At 37.6% G+C, this 23,986-nt stretch overlaps 1 protein-coding gene across 3 annotated transcripts in view; it reads right to left on the reverse strand.

The window, feature by feature from the left end:
- Positions 1-3,834: 3,834 nt before the first annotated feature.
- CDKL2 (cyclin dependent kinase like 2) overlaps positions 3,835-23,986 on the reverse strand; it is a 46,053-nt gene continuing 25,901 nt past the window's right edge. For 2 of the 3 annotated variants that reach the window (XM_019962934.2, XM_070791594.1), the window contains 8 exons: positions 22,911-22,999; positions 20,562-20,697; positions 19,113-19,411; positions 16,862-16,955; positions 13,496-13,619; positions 13,166-13,272; positions 6,956-7,044; positions 3,835-5,936 (listed from right to left, as the gene is read on the reverse strand). In XM_019962934.2, coding sequence (XP_019818493.2) covers positions 6,979-7,044; positions 13,166-13,272; positions 13,496-13,619; positions 16,862-16,955; positions 19,113-19,411; positions 20,562-20,697; positions 22,911-22,999 — 915 coding nt within the window. In that variant the 3' untranslated portion in view covers positions 3,835-5,936; positions 6,956-6,978. Of the gene's footprint in view, positions 5,937-6,121; positions 6,271-6,955; positions 7,045-13,165; positions 13,273-13,495; positions 13,620-16,861; positions 16,956-19,112; positions 19,412-20,561; positions 20,698-22,910; positions 23,000-23,986 lie in introns of all 3 variants that reach the window. The other variant, XR_011567230.1, reaches the window with a different exon arrangement.

Below are 23,986 nucleotides of genomic sequence, written 5' to 3' on the forward strand. Positions count from 1 at the left end.
CATCATCTTTTAGGATTTGAAATAGTTCAACAGGAATTCCATCACCTCCACTAGCTTTGTTCATAGTGATGCGTACTAAGGCCCACTTGAGTTCACATTCTAGGCACTTGCATCAGCAGGCAGATTCTTAACCACTGGACCACCAGAGAAGCCCCATGGAAACTATTAGTAGTATTTTCTAATATGGTCCAGTTGTAGGGAGGTACGTTCTTATACACTGTTGCTGGGAATGTAAATTGGCACGGCATTTCTGGAGGACAATATGTCAGAATCGATCAAAATCTAAGAGGAAGCATACCTTTTGCATTTTCAAAATATCCCTGGTGAGCACTGCGACTGTTTCTCCAGCATCCATTCCTTGTTTGCCTCCAGCTGGGTGGAAGCCAGGTGGTCATTAACCTAGACCCATCAGTATAATCCCGTTTCCTTTTGCTCTTTCATTAATTCAAAGAAATTTAACAGAGACCCAAGCCAAGCAGTGCACACCATTCCCCTGGCTACAATGTTTGATTCAAGGTGAGCAGTATCCAAATCTAATTTAATTAATGTGAAGTTTTGTTTACGGCTGGAGAAACATGCTTCCTCCTCTGTAAATGGATGAGGTTACTTGTAGCTCCAGGAGTCTAAGCTCCAAAAGTTCATATTATCTAAACAAAATACATATATATTTTTTTTTATTGATTCCAGATCTAAGTAATCATGTTGTTGTTCAGTCGCTCAGTCATGTCCAATTCTTTACAACTCCATGAACTGCAGCAAGCCAGACTTCCCTGTCCACTATCTCCCAGAGTTTGCTCAAACTCATGTCCTCAGAGTTGGTGATGCCATCCAACCATCTCATCCTCTGTCACCCCCTTCTCCTCCTGCCCTCAATCTTTCCCAGCATCAGGGTCTTTTCCAATGAGTTGGTTCTTCACATCAGGTGGCCAAAGTATTGGAGCTTCAGCTTCAGCATCAGTCCTTCCAATGACTATTAGGGTTGATTTCCTTAAGGATTGACTGGTTTGAACTCTTTGCAGTCCAAGGGACTCTCAAGAGTCTTCTCAACAAACACCCACAGTTCTATCATTTATTAATTGAGTGACATGATAAATTTCTTAAGCTTTTGAAGCCTATACTTTGCCTGTAAACCATGACTAACATTCCTACCTTCATAGGGCTTCTATTCCTATTGTCAGATAAAAATCACAGAGCTAGATGGTTTGGAACAGAAAGAGGTTATAAAAAAGATGTGGTTCGCAATCTTTAAAGACACAGACATTTTGGCGGCGGCGGCAACTCTGGGTATTGACCTCGCCCGTCTGTGTGCTTTCAGAATCTGGCCCTGACTCTCCCGGAGGGTCTAGAAGTAACTCAACAAACAGCTTTTCTATTTGAAAAATATATAGCGGAGGAGACAGACAGGTAGGTATGTGTGTAAGCAAATGGACTGATCATCAAAGGAAGGAGACTAATTGTAGGTTTGACAGGGACAGAGTAAAGGGACAATGTAAGTGATTAGTTAATCTTACTAGGGGAGTGTAAGTAGGAAAAATATGGAAAATCCCTGTAAGTTAATGATAGCTCAAGAAAGCAAGTTTGCCTAACCATAAAACCAAGCAGGCTTTCTTAGCAACAAAACCATGTAACAGAAGCACGAGACATGCCCCAAAGCAATAAAACAAGGGTGGCATGAGGCCCACCACTTGCCCAATAAACTCAGTAAGTTAATGATCCCTAGGACATGCTCTCTGCACACATAAGAAACAACAATAATTTGTGGACCTAGATGAACCACGTAGGGACAAGAAAATTCCCCTGCTCAACCTGGAGAAGGAACTGATGATAGAAGCACAGAGTCTAGTCAAGAGAGACAAGGAAGTTCTTCTCCCCCTCCCCACTTTTCCTTTGACTGTAAAATTGTAGCCCAGTAAGTTCTCGGTATGCAGCATTTCTTGCCCACCCACTTGTAAGCCTCAGAAGCGTCCTATTGTAATAAATCACTTATCTACCACTTTTCTCTCACTGAATTCTTTCTTGTGCTGAGACATAAAGGACTATAGTACCAGACCTCGTCAGAACCCCTGAAACAACACCAAACAGTTTGGGGTTCAGGAGAGAAGTAACCAGTGGAGACATTGTTGTGGGACAGAAGGACTGTTTTCAATTCAAGCAGCAGTTAATGGAGGTCGTTTTCCAAATTTAGAGGCACATGCGTGTGTGTTCAGTCACTTTAGTCATGTCCAACTGTTTACAACCCTAAGGACTGTAACCCTCCAAGTTCCTCTGTCTGTGGAATTCTCCAGACAAGAATACTGGAGTGGGTTACCATTCCCTCTTCTAGGGGATCTCTTGACCTAGGGATCAAACCTGTGTCTCTTGTGTCTCTTGCACTGACAGGAGGATTCTTTACCACTGAGCCACTGGAGAAGCTCTAGAAGCATGAAGATAGCTAAATGGAGATAAACTGATACAAAAAAACCTGTTCTCTTGACAGATTGGAGATCCTTCCCTAATGTAAGGAGAAGAAAACATGCTGAATTGAAATATTTTGGTTTCACTTTCCTGACTCCTCATTTAATTCATGTTAACCAATAACACAGTTTCCAAAATTTGGCTAGAGCCTTCCTCACTTCTACAGGAGATGATCCTACACGCCAAAGTAGAACATGAAGGGATTAAATAAGGCTATGCAATGGAGGGAAATAAAATTTCACTGAAAGCAAAGGAAAACAACATTTTGTCGGTGAGTTTTTGTTTTGTTTTCAGTTTCTCAGTATATAATAACATCACAAATATCCACAATAATAATATCCAAAAATATCTACAAACACAAAGCTCTAAATCACAAGTTACTTACAAGTGATGACAAGTGATTTGTGGTAAGGTACTTCTCAGAAAGACATGTTAAGAAACAGATAAGCTTTATCATAATTATGAGCTTTTCTGGTGGCTCAGTGGTAAAGAATTCGCTTGCTAATGCAGGAGACTTGGGTTCTATCCCTGGGTCAAGAAGATCCCCTGGAGAAGGAAATGGCAACCCACTCCAGTATTCTTGTCTGGGAAGTCCCATGGACAGAGGAGTCTGGAAGGCTACAGCCCACGGGGAGGCAAAAGAGTCAGAGACCACTTAGTGACTAAACAACAACATGGTAATTACACTTTCGAGTTACTTCATGTCTGAAGCTACAAAGAGAGAAAATAAGACCTTTTAAAACATAATGTGAGAACATACTTTTTCATTCACATGGAGGAGTGTTAAGGGTTCATTTCTAATGCTAAAACACAACACAAAACAATGGGAAAAAATTCATTTAGTCGAATTTTCTAGGACCAGCCTTAAAACCTGAAAAGCAGTGATGCCGAGGTCTCTAATTCCTGCCAATGGTTCGGTTATAGGAAGCAGGGCTTAGCAAACAAGTCAAGTACATTTTCCCACCTAGTGTAACACACAATTTACTATAGATTCAGCCTTGTAGCAAAACTAAAGTGAAGGAACCAATGATGAGAGTCACAAGAGAAAACACATCTTCTGTGTCCCCATTTCTATAGGATGTTAGCTATCCTAACCAAGCAAGGCATTCTCTCTTACCAAGCAAGGTATTCTCAATCAAGAGAACCAGCTTCTAAGATTGAGTTTGTCACAGTTTTTACCAGGTCGTCTTTACAAGACAAGTAAAGGACAAGACAGGGCCAGGCTGCTTGTATCACTGGCTGTACAAGAAAATTAACTTGCTATCCATTTCCTAAATTTTGAAAAGAAAATTAATGGATTATTTCAAACTTATCTGTTAAAACTATACAGTGCTGCATGCATTATTCATGGTCGCAAATAAAAATCAAGCAAAAACCATATATGGAGCTCAGTAAGATATAATATTTATTAATTTTAAAACATACATACACACAGCAAGCCCATTTCCCCCACCAGTACATACATATATTTTCTATTAGTAAGTGGCTTAATCATATCCTTGTAGGTGAGAAAAAGTTAAAAGTAACCTCAAACTGAAAAGAGGGATTATTTTGGTTCAGTATCTATGGCCCCAATTTGCAAAATCTTCTTTTTCAAGTAGTTCTGCAAGTTCTAACCAGATAAGATCCTCAAGTCTCAACCTGGACTTACAGTAAATCATTTTTAGTTCCTTAACTCTGAAGTTCACAATATGTTTTAATAAACAAAAAAATGCCCAAAAGCAAATATAGAAATGAGAAGGTTATTGATCTTAGATCCTTAGACACTGAGATGATATTTTCACACTGATCTATAAATTAAAATAACATAGAAATAAACTAGCGAAACACTTGGCTTTTTAAGTATCATCTGCTTTCCATGCTGTAGAGTCTCTTGGCAATATTTTTAAAAGTAAAAATAAAATAATATTTTAATGTACTTATACACAAATTTTCTTCAGCATGTTAGCCATAACAATCTAGTCAAATACTTGATCAGAGGTTAAAGATAGAACCTCAGAATCAAGACCAAATTTTAGCTGAACTACCAATAGACTCCACATTGGAGCCTCTTATTTTGCCTCCTCTGAAATGTCCTATTCTTTTGAAGCCCAAGTGTCTAAGGTCAGAATTTCAATATTAAGCTCTTTAGAGTAATAGAGAAAAGTGCTAGTTAAATTTGGGAGGCATTCTAGCCAATGCTTTTTGGAAAAAAACAATATGTTGTTAATAGGTTAAGGCAAAAAAAAAGTGTCCACACAAATTCTGGTCCCCTTAAAAACCATTCTCTAAATGCAGAGCATGACTTACAACCCAGAAACCAAAAACCTGCAGTCCAACTGGTTTAACATTACCACCTAAAAGTTTGGACCAGAGCACTAGAAAAGATGTATGCGCTGATGGTAAATGATTTTGCACCTTGATAAAAAGTTTTGGGGAAGGCCTAAGTATTTGAGGAAACAAGGAGAGAGGAACATCTCTAGGTTCTGTCTAATGTCACCTTCAAACTATCAGTGGGACAAGAGAGAAGTCCTCACAGTCGACATTCCCTCCCTAAAGCATTTCCAACTGGGGAGTTTCATAGACACTGAGCCAGATAAGAGTAATCAGCCTGAGTCGACTGGTATAACGAAGTTTCAGTCCTGAAACTCTGTATGGTTACCTCTGTTTTTTTTCAAATGAGAAGCACAGTACTCAGCTCCAAGATAAACTTAACGAAATTCTTCTTCACCATTCATTTCAATCACATTCCTACACACAGGAACATTAGCACTAGAATCTTACAAAACAGAGGACTGTCCAATGCCAGAATCACACTAAGTTATTAGAAATAATGGTTTCTTTGCAAAATTTGCTTTAGTGTGGTTCTTAGAAGATCAGCAGAGGCCAAAATTCCCATAATAACACTGATCAAACATTAACAATAATCACAGAAACCAAAGATACACTTCTATCCATAGAGAGTAGTTACTTTTCTCCTTAAAGCATAGAAACAAGCAAGATTTTTAAATTTGTTTTATAATTAAGTTTGGGTAAAGGAAACAAAATCTTTTTTATCTTTTTTTTTTTTTTTTCATTTTCTTCAATTGATCCTAGTTTTGATCATCTACCTCCACTGAACTCACTTCCAAATAAATGTACACATTTATATAGATAGCAAACAAGATTCAATGCATAAACAACAAAACCTTTTAAATGCTTCTCTTTTATTTTTACTCACTTTAAATACACAATCTACTAATAGTAAATACACATTCATATAACAAGAACCCTATCACTATGCTTTCATTTGATACATCTTGAAATAGCATCAACGGACTTGAAATGTGAGGGGATAACAGTTATTCAATCTTCCTGTGAAACACATGGATGATGTCTTTTCTTCTGCTGTAAGGCTTTTCTTAGAAAATGCAGGCAGTTCAGAAGTCAATGCTCAAAGCCATGAATCTCTGCTCCTAGAATTCTGTTGCACAAGAATGTTCTCTCAGGTACCATAGCAGCATCTAAAAGCAAAGGGGGATATATGCCACCCAATAGTTCATATAAATTCCTGCTAGAAATTGATTTCTACCTCTCTTGCCTTCTTACCCTGTATATATTGATAGTCTTGGTAGGTATTACGTGGTTTAAGAAAATCATGAGTATCAAAAACAAGATTTTAAAGACAGTCTTCAGGATAATTACTCACCAAAACTATCATGTGTAGCACATCCACTTTTATATAAATAATGACTAATTTTGACAAAACAGATCCAGGTTTTAAGAGAGCTTGAAGTTTACACAGTATGTATAATGAATGCATTGTAATGACTTCCACTAGGGCCTTGGAAAGGACCTCTAAAAATGAGAAATTAAAATTTAAAATTTGTTCACGTCACAGTAAATTCACATTTGGTGTCACAGACATTCAAAATACTTTGTGGAGGTTGAAAGATTAATTCTAAAAACACAGTTATGAGAATGTGGGATTTTATTACCAATACATTTCACAGAGTTAATGAGATACTCAATTTTGAATGACGTGTGTGAGCTCACATAGAAAAGTATCACCCCCAAAAGGTCTGATTTCGGGGGGGAGAAGTTTTAGCATTAAAAAGTTCTATTTAAAAGGAAAGCAATCACTGGGTTTAGTGCTGATACCTCTTTATTAGGAAAAGGATTATCTAGCAATCATTTGCTCTTTCTTGTTTTACAAGCCCAAAGGGCATATGACTGATAAGAGAGATAAGTCCGTATCCTCCTGGAACATTTCTCACCCTAAATTCACATTACTGTATCCAATAAAATACAGCAGATTAGTTTAAAAGCAAGAGATGTAAACTCTATGAAAAAGGATTTCATCCCAGAGACAAATGCTACTTCTATTTTTTTAAGTGGTACAATTCTTTGTCTATCAGGAGTTCCCACAGAGCCAAACATGGAAGAATATTTTGGCTGGGAATCTGTAACTTTAGCAAGCTATTAACACAAAACATTTCCCATGAAGGGTAACACAGCTCCAAGTGTGAGAAATCAGACCTACCCAGTTCAGAATCGACAGGCCACTCAGTGCTGGTGTTCCACGGGAGGCAAATCAGCCTCTGAATCATCTGACAGGGGAGATTTTGATACCTGGAAGTTAATAATTGAGCATAATAGATTCTCAGTAATTGCCAAAGTCCTACTTCCCCCAAAGGGTTAACTATTCATATGTATAGCTCAAGCTGCTTATACAGAAAAAGATGAAGTAAGGGCTTCATCTTACTCTCTGACCTCGTTGTTGATATATATGCTAAATGATACTTCTGATGTGCCAGGGCAATGTAAACCTGCTGTAACCCATGTTTACTACCTATCAACAAAATAAACAAATCAAAACCATTTGAAAAAAATACAAAAAAAACAACTGAGGATGAAGGACAAGAGTCAAAACTTGGAGATACAACCCTTCGTGTGGGAGTAAGTTTCCAGTTTTGTTTGTTTTTCACCACTGTGACTTTGCCCAAAGGGCAAGCCCTGCTATCAGAGTAGTGAGGAAGTGCAAGATAGATCAGTAGAAATTACTCAATCTGAAAAACAGAAAAAAAGATTGAAGAAGGTGAAAAGCCTCAGGAACCTGTAAAAAAAAAAAAAAAAAAAACCTACCCAAAGGTCTACCATATAAGTCACTGGAATTTCATAAAGAGAAAAGAAAGATATGGCAGGAAAAAATATTTGAAGAAATAATGACCAAAACTTGCCAAATTTGGTAACAGAGATCAGTTTGCAGATTCAAGAAGCTCAGCAAATTTCAGAAGGATACACTCAAAGAGAACTATGCCCAAACATAAGATAGTCAAGCTAATGAACACAAAAGACAAAGATTAGATAGTGAAAGCAGCTAGAGAAAAATGAAACACTTCATACAGAGGAACAATTCAAATACCTGATAATTTTCCACCAGAAACTGTAGTGACTAGAAGACAGAGAAATAATTATCTTTATAGCACTGAGAGAAAAAAATTCTTTTTTAAAAATCTACCAACTCGTGCTCTATATCCAGTGAAAATATATTTCAGGAAAGAAGGCAAAATAATAATGTGATTCCCAAATGAAAGAAAAGTAAGAGTTTGTCATTATCATACCTGCTCAGTAAAAATCATTACAGGAGGTTTTCCAGACAGAAGGAAAATAATATCAGAAATTAAAACTGTAATCTTTATGAAAGAAGGAAGAACAACATTAAAAGTCAGTAGCTAGGTAAACATAGAAAACTACTTTCTTTGCATAAACTGCTTAAAATACTTATTATTATTTATAGATTATTTATAGAACAGTCTTTTGGACTCTGTGGGAGAGGGAGAGGGTGGGATGATTTGGGAGAATGGCATTGAAATATGTATAATATCACATATGAAACGAGTCGCCAGTCCAGGTTCAATGCACGATACTGGATGCTTGGGGCTGGTGCAATGGGATGACCCAGAGGGATGGTATGGGGAGGGAGGAGGGAGGAGGGTTCAGGATGGGGAACACATGTATACCTGTGGCGGATTCATTTCGATATATGGCAAAACCAATACAATATTGTAAAGTTAAAAAATAAAATAAAATAAAATACTTATGATTATTTTAGCAAAAAGATAATATAGTGTAGTGAGGCTTTCTATGTATGTGAATAAAATACATAACTCTAACATAAAGTTCAGGTGTGCAGAAGAGATATAGGTTTTGAAAGATTCTACATTTTATAAGTGATACAATACTTATTCTAAGTAGACTATGAAAAAATTAGTTGTATACACTGTAATCCTTAGAGAATTCATTAAAAAAATAATGCAGAGATTATCACCAAAGAACCAGTACTAAAAATACCTAAATACAAAATAAGACTGGAAAGGGAAAACAGAGGAACAAAAATAACTAATAAAAAAATAGTGCTAGATCCAAACACTTGAATAATCACATTAATGTTAATTGGCCTAAATATTCAGTGGTAGGAAGGATTCTAAAGATATTCCCCTAAGATATCTGTACCTGGTTAGTCAATCGAACTCACTTAGCTACTTCTGTGAAAGAACTTTGAAATTAATGAACATGAAATTAAAGAACATGAAATTAATGAACATGAAATTAATTTAGCAATTCAGCTGACCCTCAGAGAGATTATCCCAGTGGGCCCAAGGAATCACATGTGCCCTTAAAAGCGGAAGAATGTCAGAGAGGTGAGGCAGATGAGTTAAGAGTGAGTCAAAGGAGTAAGAAAGTTTCAACCACAGTTGCTGGCTTTGAGGCCTGTGGAATTAGGCCATGAGCCATGTGAATGGCCTCTAGAAGCCAAGAACAACCCCCCAGGTGTCAGTCAGAAAGGAAACGGGACATGAGTCCCACAACCACATGGAACTAGATGCTGCCAACTACTTGAATGAGCCTGGAAACAGATTCCCCCTCTAGAGCCTCCAGAGAGAAACGCAGCCCTGCTGACATCTTAATTTCAGCCTATGAGACTCTTAAGGAGACCAGCAGCTGTACCTTGACTTCCAACCTATGGAAACTGTGAAGCTGAACAAATGGAGATTGTTTTAAATTGGTAGTAACTTGTTAGAAGAAACAGAAAATAAACAGACGTTCCAATTAAAAGAATCAGAATTGACAAAATGGATACAAAGGGAAGATCCTAATTTATCTGCTGTTGGCAAAAGAAACACTTAAAACATAAAAACCAGATAAGCTGAAAGTAAATGAAAGTATTGATAGAAAGACACACTATGAAGACAAATAACTGTAAGTACACTGGAGTGAAGGCTTCCCAGGGGGCACTAGTGGTAAAGAATCCACCTGCCAGTGCAGCAGATATGAGACGTGGGTTTGAGCCCTGGGTCAGGGCAATCCCCTGGAGGAGGGCATAGCAGCCCACTCCAGGATTCTTGCCTGGAGAATTCCATGGACAGAAGAGCCTGGTGGGCTACAGTCCACAGGATTGCAGAGAGTCAGACATGACTGAAGTGACTTAGCACGTACGCACGCTGCAGTGACTATTTTAATCTCAGATAAAATAGACTTTGAGGCACAGAGCACCAAGAGAGATAAAGTGAGAGACTTCAAAATGATAAAAGAGACAATGTATCAGAAAGACAAAACAAGTATAAATGTGTCTGTACCTAATAAAACAGATTTTTTAAAATACCTGAAGCAAAAATAAACAGAAAAATAGACAATGCCACAATCATAGTGAAAGATCTATCAAGATCTTTCAGGAACTGATGGAACTAAACAAAAAAATCATCAAGAATATACAACGTTTGAACATTATCAACCTTAATCGAATTTCACATTTATAAAACACTACATCCAACAACTAATTATATACATTATTTTTAAGAGAATAAGGTTTATTCACCAAGACAGACCATGTGCTGGGCCATAAAACACATCTCCATGCATCTAAAAAAATCGAAATCATACAGAGTATATTCTCTGATCACATGAAGTTAAAATTATAAATTAATAATAAAGTATCTAAAGAATAACCAAGTGTCTGTTAAACAACACATTCCTAAAAAATTATTGGGTTAAAGAAAAAATTACAAGGGAAATTTTTTAAATGTTTGACCAGAATGATAAAGAAAATATAACATATGGAAATTTGTGGGATGAAGCAAACAGTGCTTAGAGGAAAATATTTGAAGTTATGTCTGTAAATATAAAATGTGTAAGCATGGGGTGGAGTGAGGAGTGGAGACATATTCCATGGATTAAGCAATATTTCACTTACAAAATCTATCTTACAGATTGTTCCAGAAGGTATATAATAGACTTTTATAAATGTGAAAATGTTATGTAGTTCAGTGCATTGATGAATACCAGAAAGTAAGGGTGCAAGGTAGGTCACAGCCTCAGAAGGCAGGCCCTTGGCTTTCAGTCTCCAGTTACGTCTCTTTCCACCCAGATTTTCCACACACAAATTCATGTTATTTTGGTGTTAATCTGTGCTTTTTCAATACACCTACTTTCTCTTTCATTGTATTTTAAATACAAATGGAAACTGAACAAATAACTTGAGAGGAAAAATGCAGAACCAGTTTTCAGATATAAAACGATTAGTTTAGAATGAGAAAGAAAAATATTGAAGAAGGGGGAAGGCAGCCAAAGCTTTTCTTCCATTGCATGCAACTAGATTGAGCTGCTGTTGCTGCTGCTGCTAAGTCGCTTCAGTCGTGTCCGACTCTGTGCGACCCCAGAGACGGCAACCCACCAGGCTCCCCCATCCCTGGGATTCTCCAGGCAAGAACACTGGAGTGGGTTGCCATTTTCTTTTCCAACGCATGAAAGTGAAAAGTCAAAGTGAAGTCGCTCAGTCATGTACCGACTCTTCGCGACCCCATGGACTGCAGCCTACCAGGCTCCTCTGTCCGTGGGATTTTCCAGGCAAGAGTACTGGAGTGGGGTGCCATTGCCTTCTCTGTAGATTGAGCTATGTTGACCCAAAAAGTGCTTTGAACAATAATGTGCTCACAAAGAGCAAGTGGGAATTTTTGCCTTTAAAATCTGCTTTACATTTAAGTTTAGACGTATACAAGGAATTTCCCGCAACACTGTAGTTCCTAAAAATAAAATCTGTGGCCATGCTTCATCTTCACACAATAGGAATTTGTTTAGCTTTAATGATGTTGCTCCCGAAATGGCTGGCAAGGGATAAGGCAAAAAGCAACAGCTGTCTATAAATATTTTTCTCAGAATCACTCGGTAACTGCCTCTGTAATTTGTTATCCTCAGCAACAGCATTCCCCTTGTTTGCAGAGTTGTACAAATTATTTCAGGAGTAACAGTAGGAAAAAGTACCCACATAGAGGAAGAGGGTACGTACAGGGGCTGTTTATGAAATGGAGATACTTAAACAATCGGGATGGGGAATTCCAAAATAAAAGTTGCATCAAGCAGAAGTGAAAACTTGTTTGAGGAATAAAAGTGGGGGGAAAAAAGAAGTAAAGGGAAAAATTCAGTGATGCATGTCTCAAGTTTGTTGTTAGTTATGGATGGCCCAAGAGATTAAAAAGTTGGCCAGTTTTCTTAGGGATATGACTGTTGTTGATATGAAAGGAACAGAAACATAAATATTCTGGAGAGATACGAGAAATTATAGAAAAAGACTATATGGAATAGAAAATCTCTAGCATGAACCTAGAGGGGTGGGATGGGGTGGGAAGTGGTAGGGAGGTTCAAGAGGGAGGGGACATACGTGTACCTATGGCTGATTCATGTTGATGTATGGCAGAAACCCACACAATACTGTAAAGCAATTATCCTTCAATTAAAAATAAATAAATTTAAAAAGAAAATCTCTAGCATGGATGGAGCAGATTGCCCTAGGGAAAAGTGTCAAATAAACAATACATTTTAAGAGGATAAAAACAATTCCAGAGTTTAACTCTTTGAAAGATGGGTAATATTAATAATTTTGGTATTATTGCAGTGAAATGCCATAACCTAAAATAAAGAATAGGTATATTAAAGCCACAGCTAGGCTAAATACACACACACACACACAATTTTTTAACCTATAAAAAACTGATCACTGTAAGCTGGGAAATGTTTATGTAAATATATATGTAATAAGGGTGCTTAATGCAATGAATCATAAAATAAAATTTAACATGCAAATTTTATGCTGCTGCTGCTGCTAAGTCACTTCAGTCGTGTCCGACTCTGTGCGACCCCATAGACGGCAGCCCACCAGGCTCCCCGTCCCTGGGATTCTCCAGGCAAGAACACTGGAGTGGGTTGCCATTTCCTTCTCCAGTGCAGGAAAGTGAAAAGTGAAAGTGAAGTTGCTCAGTCATGCCCGACTCCCAGCGACCCCATGGACCGCAGCCCACCAGGCTCCTCCATCCATGGGATCCTCCAGGCAAGAGTACTGGAGTGGGGTGAGATACCACTAATAAACCTACCCAATCAATAAAAGCAAACTCTCCATATGACACTTTAAAAGGAAGTATGTGTGCGTCCTAAGTCACTTCAGTTGTGTCTGACTCTTTGCAACCCTAAGGGCTGTTGCCCACCAGGTTCCTCTGTCCACAGGATTCCCCAGGCAAGAATATTGAGTGGGTTGCCATTCCCTCCTCCAGGGGATCTTCCCCACCCAGGGATCGAACCCACGTCTCCTGCAGTTTCTGCATTGTAGGCAGATTCTTTACTGCTGAGCCACCCAGGAAGCCCAAAAGAAAGTATGAGAGAAACCCAAGTTCCATGAAACCTACAGACAGTATTTCTTTACCTGCTGTAATGCGATACTGGGAGTGTGCAAGTCAATTGTGGCCAGAGACGGAATTCGAGATTCTGAAAGATTTTTGTTCTCTTTCTTTATTAGCCTGGAATTCCGAGCTAGACAAAAATAACCATAAACAGTGAGAAAATGAGACGTTTTTGTTTGTTTTTCACATTCTATATCTGTCCTTCAGTCTGTAGTTATTGTACATAAGTCTACATTTTCACATACTTAAAGATGTAAAGTTACTAAACATTTTTAATATTGTTAGTTTACTTAACATACATTTTAAATAACGTATACAAAAGGGCTAAAATAGGAAAAGCATTATAAACATACCGATGCCTTCCAGGGCTTTTAGTTCAGGGAGATGATTATAATTTAGTTCAGGCAAACGGACATCTGTCTTTGAGTATTCCCTTCTTTTCTTATTTGCCTGAAGTAGGCTCTTTTCACTAGCAACCTAATATCATCAGAATGGTTAACACAAATGAATTAGCTTCCAGGTAAGCTTGTCCCCTTTTCATAACTATTATATTCATATCTTAAAATTTATGGAATTCAAAAGCTGGAATAATATACAAAAGCTGGAATAATATAAAGTTTGAGGAACACTAATAACAAATGAAACAACTTCACCCAGTTATTTCAAATCTCTTCCTATTAAATTTACTAAAATTGCTAACAAGTGGGGTGCTTGGTTGCTGAGTTTCTCCTTCTCCCTCCACCAACTGGCAAGCGTCACAAGGTTAAAAGATGGGCATCAGTGTCCTTTCAGGCCAGCAAGGTCAGGCCTTATGACACTTGCTGGACTTCTATGCAAATAGTTGTTACTGACACCTGAATTGTGAATAGTTCATCTTGTTACAGATCACATCGCCTAGCACACTTTTCACTTTCCCAATGGTAATCTTGTTACTCATTTTTTTACATTTGTCCTTGTCTCCTTCCTCAGCATTAGCAAATGATACTATCTTCCTAGAAATGCATTTTATTAAGGTATAAAGGATAAAATTATTATTCAAATTATTTTCCTAATCTTTCTTAGTACTATTACTTCATATTTTATAAAGTCTGGAAAAATAATAAAGAACAGCAGTAGCACTTCAATTCTGCACCTTTGTGAGTTTGACATTTCCCAATCTGTTTCCTTTAAGAAACACAGAAACTCTACAATCTTTTCCACATTTTCAAAACAGATGATACACAGAGATATTATATGATTTGCTAAAAGGAAAAAACTACATATAGATGATGAAATCATATGTATGTCCATGTATATACACATACATGTATAAACAGTGAAATATACACACAAAGACTATAATGACAGTGTTAAGCCCCTGAGGGTCCAGATGTCTTGAGTTTAATATTCTGTGAACTACTCTGCCTCCCAGAAAGTCTTCAGAAGTCCTGTAGTGAACTTTTGAGTTTCTTTATTTTGGATGTTTCTATTTACTCTTTTAATAGAATTAGTGCTAAGCCTCAAGTTTCAAATCAACTATAAAATAAAATAATTAGTTTAAAAAAAAACTATCCACAAGTAAAAAACAATAAAATAATGAGTATAAACTACTAGATTTGTATATTCAAAAAGTGACAAGTTAAAATACATAAGAGATGTTTATAATAATATACTTATCTACATCTCAGAATCAGGGTACAAAGCATGGGAGAAGGGTATTGATATTCAACCTAGAAGTTGAAGAAAGTGTATGCTTAGTTCTGCCTCTGTTAATTTTCATTAAGAAAAGACCCCATGGGTCTTCTCCCCACTAATCTTTACCTCCTTTCTTGAGTCCCTGTTCCAAAGGAAGATAAACAGAAATGAGATCTAAAATTATCAGCCAGCATTGATTATGTAATGCCTGAAAGAAGCCTGATATCAATGGCAGCAAAACGGTGTTGAGCCAGCTACTTTGAGAAGCCTTGCTGATTAAAATAGTCTTCCAAAGGAGATCAGGAATGTAAAACACAAAAAAAAATCCATAAATAAATGAGCAGAGTATAGCAAAAAAAAAAAAAGGAAAGTACTATGGATACAGAAATTATAGGCTAAGAATAGTTAAAAGAAAAATAAATGCAATGTCTCAATCATGAGAGATAGGAAAAGAAGGGTATACTTTTCAGCTCTGAGGATGATGAGAGGTAGAGAAGGGAAAATCATGAGAAAAATACTCCTTTGGAAATATACATCCATACCTCCCTGTTCCTGGCAGAAGAATCCATTCACCACATTTCTTAAGCAGTTTAAATGCATGTGACACTATTCAAGGTGTGGGGCAGAACAGTGATGAAAACAAAGAAAGCACAAATTCCTCCTGGGAAGTTTCCATTCAGGGAAAGGGGTAGCGGGGAAAGACATTACATAAATAAGAGAATACAGAGGATGTCAGGTAAGGCAATTAGGGGTGGGGAATTAAACAAGGGGAGGGGAGAAAGTAATAGGAGACAAAATGAGTTAAAACATTTGAGAAGACTTCACAGTAAGATTTCATGAAAGTCAAGAAAGAGAGAAAGCAAAGTCTTTGGATTATCTGGGGTAAGGATACTCTAAAAGGGAGGAAACAGCAAGTGCAAAAACCCAACTGTGGGAGCATGTCTAGCCACGTTCTAGGAATAGCGAGGAAATCAATGTGATTGGACTTGTTTAGTTGCTAAGTCATGGCTGACTTTTTTGCAAGCCCATGAGCCCCCTGGGTTACCATTTCTTACTCCCAGGGATCTTCCCAACCCAGGGACTGAACCTGTGTCTCCTGCATTGGCAAGTAGATTCTTAACCACCGAGCCATCAAGCTGGATGGACTGCAGTGATCAAAAATGAGAGTAGCCAGGAGTGGGATGGAGGGATGGCGAGGGTAAATCACTCAGGGACCAAAAGGCCCTGAAAGCACTTTGTTTTTTCTCAGAGATAAGAAGCCAATGGAGGGTTTTGAGTGGAAGAGCAATGATGATTCAACTTAACTTTTAAAAGAAGACTTCTGGCCTGATAATATTCCTCTCAACCTTCAGAAGACCTCTGAACCTTGACATGATTCTACTACTACAATCTGACACTATGTTTTAATTTGTTTATTCTCTACTAGACCACAAGCTCCTTGAAAAAAAAGATTAACTTATTCTTCTCCAGTGTTTTCTGCTTAATGGATAATAAATATGTTAAGTGAATAAATAGAATATTTCTACCAGAAATCTGATCTGGGTGAGATAAGATAATTTACCTTTTCAAATCTACTCTATAAAAGTACTGATCACCAAACATTAGGTTAAGAAAATTTATGATTACTGAAAAAAATTAAAGCAGGTCATTTTAACAATAACATCTTTTTGACTAAAGTATAGTTGATTTACAATGTTGTGTTAATTTCTGCTGTATAGGAAAATGATTCAGTTATATATACATTCTTTTTTATATTCCTTTCCATTATGGTTTATCTTAGGATATTAAATACAGTTTCTGTGCTATACAGTAGGACACTGTTGCTTATCCATTCTGTATAATAATAACATCTTACATTTAAATTTCTAGATTTATAAAACTTAAACTTGACTTTGATGGTCTGGGATGATATATATATAGTTAAGTTTCTACATTATGATGTATCTCCCAACAAAACTCTCAGTTCTTCACTATCATGTTTAATATTAATAAAACATAGAAATGACTAATGCTTGCTCTTCTACCACTGAGAACAGTTCACTTACCAATGTGGTCACATTAATATTATAAGCTCCTGGTGGAGAATGTTTATTTGGTTTAACAAATGGAATACAATACTTCTTGGTTTTCTCATCCACTCTGTAACAAAAACAACAAAAAAATTTACATTAGAAGCAGTAGTAATTATTTTTTTCAAGCACAAAATTAAATGACCCAACACCAAGTGACATGAACAGACATGAATTTGAGCAAGCTCCAGGAGATAGTAAAGGACAGGGAAGCCTGGTGTGCTGCAGTCCTGGGGTCGCAGAGAGTTGAACATGACTTAGTGACTGAACAAAAACTTACCACCCAGTGACATGCAGTTTAATCAGAATTTACTGCCTATTCTTTTCATTCCAATCCCTGAGAAAGGCAATGCCAAAGAATGCTCAAACTACTGCATAATTGCACTCATCTCACACACTAGTAAAGTAATACTCCAAGCCAGGCTTCAACAATACGTGAACCGTGAACTTCTAGATGTTCAAGCTGGATTTAGAAGGACAGAGGAACCAGAGATCAAATGGCCAATATCCGCTGGATCATCGAAAAAGCAAGAGAGTTCCAGAAAAAACATCTACTTCTGCTTTATTGACTATGTCAAAGCCTTTGACTGTATGGATCACATTAAACTGTGGAAAATTCTGAAAGAGATGGGAATACCAGACCACCTGACCAGCGTCTTGAGAAATCTGTATGCAGGTCAGGAAGCAACAGTTAGAACTGGACATGGAATGACAGGCTGGTTCCAAATAGGAAAAGGAGTACGTCAAGGCTGTATACTGTCACCCTGCTTATTTAACTTATATGCAGAGTACATCATGAGAAATGCTGGGCTGGATAAAGCAAAAGCTGGAATCAAGATTGCTGGGAGAAATATCAATAACCTCAGATATGCAGATGACACCACCCTGATGGCAGAAAGTGAAGAAGAACTAAAGAGCCTCTTGACAAAAGTGAAAGAGGAGAGTGAAAAAGTTAGCTTAAAGCTCAACATTCAAAAAACTAAGATCATGGCATGTGTTCCCATCACTTCATGGCAAATAGATGGGGAAATAGTGGAAATAGTGGCTGACTTTATTTTGGGGGGCTCCCAAATCCCTGCAGATGATGACTGCAGCCATGAAAATGAAAGACGCTTACTCCTTGGAAGGAAAATTATGACCAACCTAGACAGCATATTAAAAAGCAGAGATGTTACTTTGCCAACAAAAGCCCATCTAGTCAAGGTTATGGTTTTTCCAGTAGTCATGTTTGGATGTGAGAGTTGGACTATAAAGAAAGCTGAGCACTGAAGAATTGATAATTTTGAACTGTGGTGTTGGAGAAGACTTGAGGGTCCCTTGGACTGCAAGGAGATCCAACCAGTCCATCCTAAAGGAGATCAGTCCTGAGTGTTCACTGGAAGGACTGATGTTGAAGCTGACACTCCAATACTTTGGCCACCTGATGCAAAGAGCTGACTCATTTGAAAAGACCCTGATGCTAGGAAAGATTCAAGATGAGAAGAGGACGACAGAGGATGAGATGGTTGGATGGCATCACTGACTCAATGGACATGAGTTTGAGTAAATTCTGGGAGTTGGTGATGGACAGGGAGGCCTGGCATGCTGTAGTCCATGGGGTCGCAAAGAGTCAGACATGACTGAGGGACTGAACTGACTACTAAATGCCCACAGCCACACCATGCAACAGCAGACATGCAAAACCAATTATTTCTTTTATTATGACAACCTCTTTTTGTGTTATTAAACTAAATAGCTATAGAGTCTCTTCACCTTAAATAATACAACTCTATTTTCTTAGGACTCGGTAAATTTTTTGATCAAATGCTAATAATTTTCATCACACTGGCCAAGAAGTCTTTTGAAACAGCAACCTGACAAGAAGCAATAGCAGGGACTTCCCTGGTGGTCTAGTGGTTAAGAATGTGCCTTGCATTTCAGGGGACGTAGGTTCAATTCCTAGTCAGGGAACTAAGATCCCACATACTACAGAGCAACTAAGCCTGTGCACCTCAACTCCTGAGCTGTGCCCTCTAAAGCTGGTGTGACACAACTAGAGAGTCTGTGCACTGCAACAAAAGATCCTGTGTTTTGCAAGACCTGACACAGCCAAATAAACAAATAATTTAAAAAAAAGAATGAAGAGTATCCAGAAGTCTGAAAGTAATAATGCAGGTCGTTGGACTGATAAATATTTGCAGCTTGTAAATATGTAAGAACATTTTGTTCTTATTTTCCTAATTCATACCTGTAACTCTGAATTCCTGAGATAGTTCCCATTCCAGAAGTAATAGTGGGAGCTGTTGCAGAAAGATTGTGTGTGAGTGGGGGAATTGCCATGCCTGGATTTCTTGTTTGGTCCACGCTGCCATTGCTGCAATCTCGGAGGCTTGTTGAAGGCACTATTTTGACGGGGCTCATCCCATTGTCATTGAGACAGCTGGCATTTGAAGCTCGACTCGCTTTTTCCACTTTTTCTCCATCTGTTTTTGATCCTTTTATTTTAAATACTTTAGAATCCTTAGTTTGGGGATCAGCATTGGTATCCTGTTATAAAATATTAACAACATTGATGATCTGAGGAGAAGGAAAAATCACCTTTTCCTATGAAGTACTTGTCAACAAAAGCAGAATTCCAGAGACAACACCTTCTTGTGCTCCAGTTTTTTCTTATTCTACCTATGGAACTAAAACTAAACCTGGGATTCTCAGACACCTATTTCAAATGAAAATGCAACTCACACGAGCTCTGACATATATATATCAGATTTAATGATGTATACATAGAACTTCCCTTGTGGTCCAGTGGTTAAGAATCTGCCTGCCAATGCAGGAGACACAGGTTCAGTCCCTGATTCAGGAAGATTCTACTTGCCAAGGGGTAATTAAGGCTGTGAGCCACAACTGCTGAAGCCCGAGTACTGCAACTGCTGAGCTCGTGCCCTAGAGTCCATGCTCCACAGTAAGAGAAGCCGCTGCAGTGAGAAGCCCACACACTGCAACTAGAGACAGCCCACACGCAGCAAAGAAGACTAGCGCAGTCAAAAATAAATTACTTTAAAAAAAATTATATATACACATAAGCAGGTATACACATATCAAATTACAGTTCAGTGGAAAGCAATGAAAGAGGACTCAAGCATGCTGACTTTTGTTCTCATGTATTTAGAGTCAGGGAACACAAAATTGAGTCCTCTTTCTTCTTTGGGTTCATTTGAGAAAATGTGAGTGAGTTGGTGGTAGATTTGAATTATCTTACTGAGAACAGATTCTGGATAATTTACCAAGAAAAGCAAATTTCAAATAAACTGAGTACCAAAATCTCAATTTTTAAATGCTCTACTTTATATACAATTCTAAAAATTATATTTTTCTCTCCTATTATCTAAGGGGGAAAAATGGTGTATATATTTGCATATGAGTGTACACAAGCATGTCTAAATGTTCTTGAATGAGTATGATTTCCTGACAAGCCCTATTATACAGATTTGTGTACAGTAGGCACTCAGTACATGATATCCTAAGATTTTTTTTAAAACAGGTAATGTCTACAGAAAATACATTTTTATAACTAAGCTAAAAGTGAACTTGTTAACCACTCAGGAAACTTTTAAGATCTTCAATATCCCATACCCCCCTCAAATTTAAGGATATATTAAACTTAAAATTTAATATGCATTAAAACATGGAAATTTACCTGTACCACAAGTGTTTTTCTCTCTTCACCCAAGGACTCATCCTTTTCCTTTTCCTTCTTTCTGATTTGAGATTTTTTAGATAAAGAAATGTTTCTGACATCTTTCTGTACTTTTAACTGCAGTTCCTGAGGAAACCTACATAAAAAATACATTTGTCAATAAGACTGTATGAAACAGTAAATTTAGTAAAAATTGGTGTTCAAGATACTTATCTTTAAGAATTGAGTATTAAACTAGACTGTGTTATTCAAAATGAGAAATGAGGTTTCTGCAGACCACTGGGGATCTCTGAAAATCTTTCAGGAGGTTCATAAGATCAAAGCTCTTATCTTATTATGAAGGTGACTTCTTTTTCACCATCTGACATTTGATGAAACAAAAAGCAATGGGGGGTAAACTGCAGGCACCTTACCAAGACTGAAGCAGAGGCACCAAACTTTACAGAGGTACAAAATTTTACAAACCTTACACAGACTTTATTATATTCTTTTAGTCACAAATTCTTAAGTTTAAGTTGGAGAGGGGGCAGTTTTGTTTAAGAATGTCCCTGATGGAACAGTAAATATATACACACACACACACACACACACACACACACACACACACATTATTAAATCTATACCCCTGAAAAGGTACCTCCGCTGCAAATTAAAGTGCAATGGTTGTCTTAAGAAAAGCACTTGTGTAGCTGGTTGAGTTACAAGCTAAACTAGCCACTTTCTTCATGGAACATTATTACTTGAAAAACTGACAGAAACATTATTACTACTCAGACTTGGGGGTATTCAGCAGATATTTTCTTTTAAAAAATGAACACAGGAGTGTGTTACTTCAAGGAAAAATCCAATATATTTGTGTTAATGATAAAATTCACATTTTTATAAAAAATTAGAATTTCATTCAACTTGTATCCACTACTGTCAACTTAGCAGTTCCTAATACTAAAGGTTTTTCTGATGAGAATGTGACTTTTTTATATAGTCCAATGAAATGTCAACATTACTAAAGTTCTATATAAGTTAGCAAAAGAGTATTTTCCAAATGACTAAATTGATGCTTTTGAATTGTGGTGTTGGAGAAGACTCTTGAGAGTCCCTTGGACTGCAAGGAGATCCAACCAGTCCATTCTGAAGGAGATCAGCCCTGGGATTTCTTTGGAAGGAATGATGCTAAGGCTGAAACTCCAGTACTTTGACCACCTCATGCAAAGAGTTGACTCATTGGAAAAGACTCTGATGCTGGGAGGGATTGGGGGCAGGAGGAGAAGGGGACGACAGAGGATGAGATGGCTGGATGGCATCACCGACTCGATGGACATGAGTTTGGATGAACTCCGGGAGTTGGTGATGGACAGGGAGGCCTGGCGTGCTGCAATTCATGGGGTCGCAAAGAGTCGGACATGACTGAGCGACTGAACTGAGCTGAACTGAATGAATGATTCTACAAAAGCATGCATGAGTAAAAGATCTACTCAAAGTGTAAGACAGACAAGTGGATTTTCATGTAATGGGAAAAGAAGTTCATTGATACGGTTTCAGATTCCACAACACAAGCAACCTTTAAGAAACACCACTGTCCAGTTTTGGTACAGTATCAGAGTTTTTTGGTATGGAATCAAAGAAAAATACCCACAGTGATCTAAAACAACTATCAAAATTCTCTTCCATTTTCCAACTACATATTTATGTGAGGCCACAGTTTCTCTGTATACTTCAACCAAAACAACATATCATAAGAAATCGAATGTGGAAGCAAATACGAGGATCCAGTTTTCTTTTACTAAGTTAATAATAAATAGATTGGCAAAAACATAAAGCAATGTCATTGCCACTTATCTCACTAATTTTTGTTTCGTCAGCTGCACTGATGCCAGCAGCTGGAGCAGCACAGGAGACTATGCCAGCTACTCTGGCACACACAGGTTTGGCACATGAACGTCTCCATGTACATCCACAGAGTCAGCAGTGTCATAGGACTGGGTATGGTGTAAGTTCAGCAGCAACAGGAGATGACACCTTTGCAAATACATCAGAACCCAAGATGATAGCATCTCACAGCTGGTAGCAAGACCAGAAATCAGTGACCTGAGTGACAGAGGTCATCACAGGGAGAGAAAGAATGGCATGAAGGGACTGTTTCGTGAAAACCAAGAGCCCTAAGTTAGCGAATGCAGGGGACCACTCCTAGGAATGTGTTGTTGCTAAGGGCGAATGGAGGTAGGGTGGTAAATATTTGAGATCCTATTAGAACAGGTGGGTAAAGAAACACTGTTTGTTACTGTTATGTACTGCTATGGGGACCTTACTTTAACTCTAGGTTGATGTGACATACAACATATGGTACCGTACCTCTCAGCAAATCCATCCATATGGAAGAAATCATGGTGCAGGAGCTCAGCACAGAAGGGCCTTTTGTCTGGGTCAATATGTAAGCATTTCTGGGAAACCAAGGAATATATATAGTTCATATCAAAGAAAAACTGCCTACACTTACATGTCTAAACATAGAAAATTCTTCTTCAGAGTCAATGAATTTTAAACATCTATAATAAGTGATAAGGAATAAAGCACAAATCTAGACAGTGACCACCAATGACTGCTAGTATCACAGAAAGAAAGACCACCGGACATTCAGTGTCTCTGAATATACAAAAAGCTCTTATGAAGTATCCTTGCCAAAAACTCAACCTAATTCCGATCAAGCTCTAGCTCTACTATGAGTTTATACAAAATATGGGACATGGAGGAACATATTAAACTATACTATGTGAAAAATTCTATGGGAAAAACAACCTGTTTTCTTTAACAGATAAATGGCAAGGTTTAAACAAAAAACAAAGAGGTGAAGAGGAGCTTGTAAATTAAGTGTCTTAAGAGACATATCAACTGATTGTGATCTCTAGACTTCATGTGGATCCTAATTCAAACTATAAAAAGGAATTATGAGAAAATTAATGAAACTTTGAGCACTGATTAGACATTTTACATTAAGAAATTTTTGAGAATTTTTAAAATTTACAGTACTTGCAGAATGGAAGGGAAGGGAACTACTCTGTGCTTATTATTGTGCTAAATACTTGACATAGATGATTTCATTTTATCTTATTCTTTCATTTTCATATAGATTTTATTATATCTTGTTCTGTCCCTGTGGAGCCACTCACAGCTAGTTAAAATAGAAGGGACTCAATAAGTAGCTTTACAATAACAAGAAAATTATACAAATAATTAAGGTATTTGTAAGTGAAATATCATAATATCTGCAATTTGCTTCAAAATACTCCAAAAAAATGTTGCTGAGGGAATTCCCTAGTGGACCAGTGCTTAAGGCTCTGTGGTTCCACTAATGGGGCACAGGTTCAACTCCTAGTCAAGGAAATAAGATCCCACAGGCCACACAGTAAAAAACTGATGAGAAAAAAAAA

This window comes from Bos indicus, chromosome 6 (genome assembly GCF_029378745.1).
Source record: "Bos indicus isolate NIAB-ARS_2022 breed Sahiwal x Tharparkar chromosome 6, NIAB-ARS_B.indTharparkar_mat_pri_1.0, whole genome shotgun sequence".
Taxonomy (NCBI): domain Eukaryota; kingdom Metazoa; phylum Chordata; class Mammalia; order Artiodactyla; family Bovidae; genus Bos; species Bos indicus.